The 7,151-nt window shown below is 46.8% G+C and overlaps 1 protein-coding gene across 1 annotated transcript; it reads left to right on the top strand.

The window, feature by feature from the left end:
• Positions 1-3,147: 3,147 nt before the first annotated feature.
• ZDHHC12 (zDHHC palmitoyltransferase 12) lies at positions 3,148-6,920 on the top strand (the record flags this gene model as incomplete). Its single annotated transcript, XM_079544751.1, has 5 exons — positions 3,148-3,232; positions 3,479-3,615; positions 4,558-4,644; positions 5,842-6,008; positions 6,611-6,920. 5 exons carry the CDS (start codon positions 3,148-3,150, stop codon positions 6,918-6,920), a joined length of 786 nt encoding a protein of 261 aa, XP_079400877.1.
• Between the last annotated feature and the right edge of the window lie 231 nt (positions 6,921-7,151).

Below are 7,151 nucleotides of genomic sequence, written 5' to 3'. Positions count from 1 at the left end.
CCATTTGACAAGATCCGTGGGAGGAACTGCTTATACAGATTGGCATCTGTGTGTATGATGCTTAATGTGTAGCAGCACCAGACTTTCCCACTGAGACCATGCTGAGAAAGTTTAGCACTCATACTTGGGGCAGTTATTAACAATGCAAATAATTAATCTGACCCTTCTGCATCATAGCTGTTATCGCCCTGCACCTCACTGCTAGCTCAGATATTATCTGTTCAGCATTGAATCCTACCCAGCCTCCTGTTTGAGTTGCTTTGGTCTCTGCAAAAGATGAGGGGAAGGAAAGCCTTAGAGCTGTGAGCTTATTCTATTCATCACTTGAAGAAGATGATGAATTTTCGGGGCAGCAGAGGAAGGGCACTGCATTCAGGCACTGCTCCACAAGAAGAAATTTCTTGAGGCTGTTTAGGAAGAAGACTGCCACAGATGGGGTGTAGGGGGTGGCATGCACTGGAAAAAAAGACAATAAAAATTAGGGGAAACAGCTGATCTCCACGACAACCATCTGTACAAAGCAAAGAGGGTAACGGTTGTCAGGGATGGATGAAAAGATGGTACTTAAGAACAGGAATTGGGGAGATTTCTTGCTTCACTGAAACATTTCTGCTCTAACAGACTATTTTGGCTTCAGATAATTGTCACTGATTCTTTCTGTAATTCCTTTTTGTTTAAAAAACAAAAAAAAAGTTTCTAAGCTAACCAAATAGCTATTCCCACATTCTGCATACAGAAAATAATCTCAGTAATAATGAGCAAACTTCTGCTTTTACTCCGTCCCTTGACCTGCCTGCATTGAGAGGCCTGGTTCCAACGTTTGTTCATGGTGAAACCAACCCCCCCAAAAAAATCATGCACAATTGTTCCTTCCTTACAATTCTGAACGAATTAACTTTTCTGTTGTATCCATCGGGATACTCTCTGTGTATTAAACCTAGTGCTTAACAATGTCTTTTTCCTTTGGTCTATGAGTGTGAATTACACAGGTACATTATTGGTCCATTTGCTGTCATATATTTCATTAAAAACGAAAGGAACTGCCATGTGTTGATTGTGCAGTTCAGTGGCTTTTGCTTTCATCACTTTGAGGGATACAATACTGTTTGTCAATAGAAAAGAGGCATGGAGAAAGAGAGTATTGTTATGAAATAATGTCAAAGGGGAAAAAAAGAAGTCAGAGCAATATTTGACTGTACAGATTGCCTCTGAACGGATCTGTGGCTGTAGCATTCTGCAGCCTTAGCACTGCGAGTGGGCAGAAGCTGAATACTTCAAGAAAGACTCTTTTTAGTTTAAAACAGTGAGCCTGCTTTAAGGCCAGCAAGACTTCCTTCTTAAGACGCTGATCTCACAAGAGTTCAACTCCCAGTGAATCCAGTGGTCACTGTAAAACCTCTGACAGGTCAGACTCTCAGTAGCTGAAGCAAGAGAAGGAGTTATGTGAAATGGAGCTACAGACAGGGAGCTGAAAAGGTACCACACTGCAGAGAACAGAGATGTCTCATGCTTTCAGCAGCATGACATTCCTTGCTGGAATGCCATAAGGATGGAGATCCTCTGCCCAGAAACCTGCTCATGGAGGGTTTCTAACCAAGCCTGACATCAACCAGACAGCCCTTTGGGTTGGAAACCTTGAGGCAGAGATAAGCTCTCATTCAAGGCAGGTTTCAAAGCTATCAAGAACAAAAAAAGCGTAACATGCACCAAATTATTCTAACCACAAGAGGAGAAAGAATACATCCCTTAGGACAGATTATTCTGGAATATCAGAATGTTTTTGCTTTGAAGTGAGTAACGCTGTTACTACTCAAATTGCTCTCATTAAGCTTTAAAGTTCACACTGCTCCACAAAGAAAGGAAAAACACTTCCCACCTTTTTTTTTCCTGGTTGCAGACAGAGGCTGATGTTACTGTTCTGAGCTCCCCACTGTTCTGAAAGGTTTTCTTTGAACAGAAAGATTTTCAGGATATTTAAAGCACGCAGACAGTAGCAAGGCCACCTCCAAACTCTGTTTTGACAAGTGCTGATCTCATCTAGGAGGTTTCTGAGGAAGGATTTCTGTAGGTTTCTGAACTACCTAGAATAATTAAAAAGAAACAAGAAAAAAAAAAGGATTTGAATGACCATTATAAAGGCAAATTCAGGCCATTCTCACAGAACCATGCCTATGGAAGATACCTCTAAGACCATCTTGTCCAACCATCAACCCATCGCTACCGTAGCTGGTGAACCATGTTCCTATGTTTATTAACATTCCAATGCAGCTGTCTTAAATAAGTAATTTGTGTCACCTGTGCACCCAGGTGCTTCCCTGGAAGCAGCAAGTGGCCTCTGACATTTAAAACAGACAGAAATAATCAAAGTTAAGGGTCAAACAGCACCGAGGAATGAGCTGCTTTCCAGGGGCAGGAGGATACAATTGCAAAGAGTGAGATTCCTCTTTAGAGCGTACTGGGAAGGAAGGTAACAAAAGCAGCAGATAAACAACAACAAAAAACATTTCAGATTTTCTGCAGGCTTTTGGTGAGCTCCGTCCCCTCAGTACAGATGCAGAGGGCACATCTAAACAAGCTGAGGACCGCAGAGACCAAAGCATCAAACGCAGGGTGCAATTTGGGGCTGCAGGTGGCTGTGCTCGGACCAGGACTGTTCTGTGTTTCCTTCCAGAGCTGTCAGGAGAGCCCAGGACCTCAGACACAAATGTCTGCACTTCAGATGTGTGAGCTGAGATCAGTTCCCTGGCAGCCCCTACCAAAGCTCTGCCGTGCTAATCGAGCTCTGCTAATCGAGCTGCCTATCTGCTTTCTGCTATACACGTTTCTGAAACCACCTGATAAAATAAATCTGCCAGACCAGAGCAGCGTCTCACACAGAGCCCTCCAACGCACACCTGGACGGGCCCCAAGCACCGCCGTGTACGTTTAGCAGCCAGTCCTCGGCTCTAACGACCCCGTTTCACCGCAGGGCCGCAGTACCCGGGGAAACAGGGCCGAGGGCCCCGCGTAGGGCAGCACGGCGCGAAGGGGTACGGGGCTGCGCCTGAGAGCTAAGGGAGGAACGGGGAGGGCAGCGCTGAGGGGAGGGCCGAGGCGGGCCGGCCGCACCCCGCCTTGCAGCGCTACTCCTTCCGGGCCTGCGGCGCCATGGGAGCCGACGGGCTGTGGGTGAGAACCGCCCACACCGCCCTTAGCGGGGTCTTAACGCTGGGGCTCTTCGTGCACCGCACAGGTGAGGCGGAGCCCTCGCAGCGCGCGGCCGGGAATGGAGGGAGGGGGGTCGGTGCTCTGCGGGGCGGCGGGGCTGCATCACGGCCTGCCCGGCCCCGGGGCTGCGGGGTGGCACCGGGGGGTCGGGCGGCTTTGGGGGCTCGGAAGGCGTTGCGCGGCGGGAGGAGGGATGCGCTCGTGGAGTGAGAAAAGCCCCGAGGGCTGTGCCGGGAACCGCCGCGTTCTCTTGTATGGGATTGTCTTTCAGATCTGCAGAAGGAAGCGGAGCGAGGAGCCGTGCTGCAGCCCGCGCTCTTCGTAGCGCTGCTCGGGTGCTCCGTCCTGCTGTACTTCAGGGTGTCCCTCATGGACCCGGGCTTCGTCAGGGCTGACGAGGAAGCAGAGGTACATCGCTGTGTGAATGGAAGATGCGCTGGGGCTGCGCGGTCCGTGGGCTTTTTGCTACGTAAGAACAACTTGGAATGGTTTCTCTTGCGCTTGGCACAAGGAAAACGTGTGCAGCCCGTTGGGTGATGAGGGCTGCGAGGCTTTGGCTCGTTCGTGTTCTGTGACAGGAAGGGTTTGCAGCCTCTACGTGCTTCTGTTACCCCACGTCTCCCTTAGCCAGGCGCCCTGTGCCGTCCTCTTTCCTCAGAGGCAGCTTCGCCCTATGGAATGTTTACATCTCGTATTTTATGCGAGTCGCTGCTCACTGGTGTGAGTATGGAGAACCTGGACTGAAGGCCAAGCCTAGAAGAAAGTACTCTGCAGCTGTATTTACTGCACTGCGTATGGATTTGCTGCAGTGGGGCAGGTGGAGGTGCTGAATAACCAAGGTGTGTTCTGCACCAGGTTCACTGCTTTGCTGGTTGCATGGGACAAAAGATCACACAAGGCATGGCCAGTTTTAATCTTCCGCTGTTAGCGTTGACCTTGGCTGTGTTATGAGCAAACAACGCTCTTTATACTGAAAAGACCCCACGATTGTGTTTGGAAGTGAAGTCTAACCTTGTTTATGTCCTGAATTGTACTTGGGATCTGTGTGGTGTCTTGTCCACGATTATTTCCGCCTCTCTACAAACATTCTTTTGATGGTTACAGTAGCCTTTATCTCTGCAGGTACCCTAAGTATCTGCAGTGGAATTTCATGCCACAGTATTTGTGTAGCAGCTTCTGTACTTCACTGGGAATTATTTTAACTTTCCTAATGACAGAGATGACCAGCACTACGTAACTGTCAAATAAAAGGATCCAGATAGCTCAGTCTTGCCAAGCAGGCTGATAGCTGCCATTCTTCAGACAGCAGCACGTAATACATCTTTCATCGCTCCGTTTATTTATTTATAGGCAGACAAAAATGAAGAGCAATGCATGGTGATACCCCAGGTCTCAAGCAGTGTTAAGATGCGGCGTTGCGGCTACTGCATGGTGAAGGTAGGCAGCAATAGTGTGCTAATAGAGAATGCTCAGCCCTCGCTGCTTTGGTTTGGAGGCATGGCAGAGCTGACCGATTAATTCTGGCACAGAGTCATCCTGCTGCTGAAAAACCCACCGAGGAAGCAAATACAGCTTGCTAACAGATCTCAGGTGCATCCACAATGGAAGAGTGATCCTACTGGACTGTGTAGCTACAGGTGTAATGATAAACAGTGGCACGTCTGCTAATTTTCCAATGTTGAAACAAGTCCCTGCTGAGTCACACCAACATGGATCTTCTTTTGATGTATTCCACCATGGGAAAATTTTGTTCAACATTCTTACTGCCACATTGACCAGACCTCACAGCATTGCCAGAAAGGTTATTTTGAAAGTATCTTGATAGGAAATCAGAAAGTCCGTTAGGCATGACCTGCAGAACTGCTGGTACCTGTAAGCTTGTTTAGGGATCTAAAAGCAACAAAACATTAGAGTGAATTGTAAAAGATTGCATGAAGGAAAAATTGGAGCAATTAAATTAGTTCTTGAAACAGTTTGCCTGAAGCCTAGAAATGCCTATTGGTACAGATCCTTATCAGCGTAATAAAATCCAGCATTATCCCAGCTCCCATAAATTCCTGAAGAATATCTAGCAAGAGAAATCAGCTTATTGCAGGAGGATATTGTAGCAAAACACATATGCATTTCAAAGAGCAAATCCTAGGAGGCACAATCATACTACTTTCCTCAGCTGTATATTGCATCCTATCTGTTCTTGGCGCTTGAGCTGTGCAAGTCTCTTATATTTCCACAGAACAGGAGAATCGGTCCCTCTGCAATCCCCTGAAGACATCCCACCCCTGCACACTTCCTTCAGCAGCAGAGGTCCTACTTCTTCCCCTCAACGCATTGCTCCCTCTTTCCTGAACAGACTGATTTACTTAATATCCCTCCTTTGCATGCTCAACTTCCTATACAGAGGTAGATAACAAAATACATAGATAGTGTGGAAGAGTCATTTAGTTTGGATCTCACTCGCTGGGATCTGTGCTAAGGGAATCTCAGTCCCCTTCATTTGTCTCAGCCGTGCTGATGTTGTTCTGTTATCTCAGCATGGAGTGCTTTTGGGAAGTGGATGTTTTTGCATAATGCTTTTACCAAGCAGTAAGTTTAACAAGACTGGGTTATTGTTACTGTTTTGTTTTTGCTTTGCAGCAACCAATGCGAGCCAAGCACTGCCAGCTGTGCCAGCACTGCGTTCGGCGCTATGACCATCACTGCCCCTGGATTGAGAATTGTGTGGGAGAGAAGAATCACCCCCTCTTCATAGTCTACCTTAGTGTACAGCTTGTAGTTCTGCTGTGGGGAGCACACGTTGCTTGGTAAGGCCTGGAAAGCAGCACTTTGACCACTGAACCTAGGAGTCTTGATGCTGCTGGAGATCCCCCTTAAGGGGCTTGTGCAGAATGTAGCACTGACTGGATTGGCTTCGTGTCTTCACCCTGATTTGCATGCTGAAGATCAGCCTTTCTGAGCCTTCTGGTCTGCTGAGGAACAACACAGCTGATCAGTAGCTGAGCAGGATCTAATATTTTAGGTTTCACTGCTCATCTTTGTTTAGAGGTTAAACAAATAGAATTAACAGAAGTAGAGGGGCAGCTAATTTTGCTTCAGTTATTGTAATACAGTATTCATGAGATTTTTGGAAACTCCGTCTGAGTTTCAGCCATGGAGCTGTACAGGAGAGGAGTCAGCTGAAGATGACTGCATCCTTTCAGCTGTCAGGTGAACCCAGTGTCTTTTAAACTTCTTAGAACCTAAGGCACTGCTGTTGCAATCTGTTAAGAACTTACTTACAATGTATAAAATTACCTGCAGTACATGATGATCAGAATCTCACCAGTTATGAGTCAAACTAAATGTGTCGCTTGGTTTATATAACTAGTTCTCCATGTTTAACCTTGACTTTATTTCTCTTTAAAAGGTCAGGCCTTTACTTTAAACAGTCCTGGGAGTGGCTGCGGCACCACATTTTCCTCCTCCTATCCTTCCTCCTGATAGTCATATTCACCATTGTTGTCTTGCTGCTGCTTATTTCACACCTCTACCTGATCTCATGCAACACCACCACCTGGGAGTTCATGTCGTACCACCGCATCTCCTACCTGCGACACTCTGAGCTGGAGAATCCCTTTGACCAAGGAGTAATCCGCAATCTCTGGAGCTTCTTCTGTTCGTGCCATCTCACTGCATGGGAGAAAATCTATTTTCACAGGAGCAATGAACCTGTCTAGTCACAGTGGTAGCCAATGAGTAAAATGCCAAAAGACAGCTGCAGGTTGTTGGATAAAGCTTTGCATACCTTGCTTAGAACTTTAATACATTGTGGACTATGCAACATGTTCCGCAACCTGTCCATCCATAAAAGCAAATCATCTTCCAAGAAGGATAATCAGGGCTATAGATATATGTGAATAACACTGTTAAAGAGGAGACACTGTTTCTGAGGGGGTCAGAAGTTTTGA

The sequence above is a fragment of the Tetrao urogallus genome (genome assembly GCF_951394365.1).
Source record: "Tetrao urogallus genome assembly, chromosome: 19".
Lineage (NCBI taxonomy): Eukaryota > Metazoa > Chordata > Aves > Galliformes > Phasianidae > Tetrao > Tetrao urogallus.
This window is presented reverse-complemented; position numbering and strand designations above follow the sequence as displayed.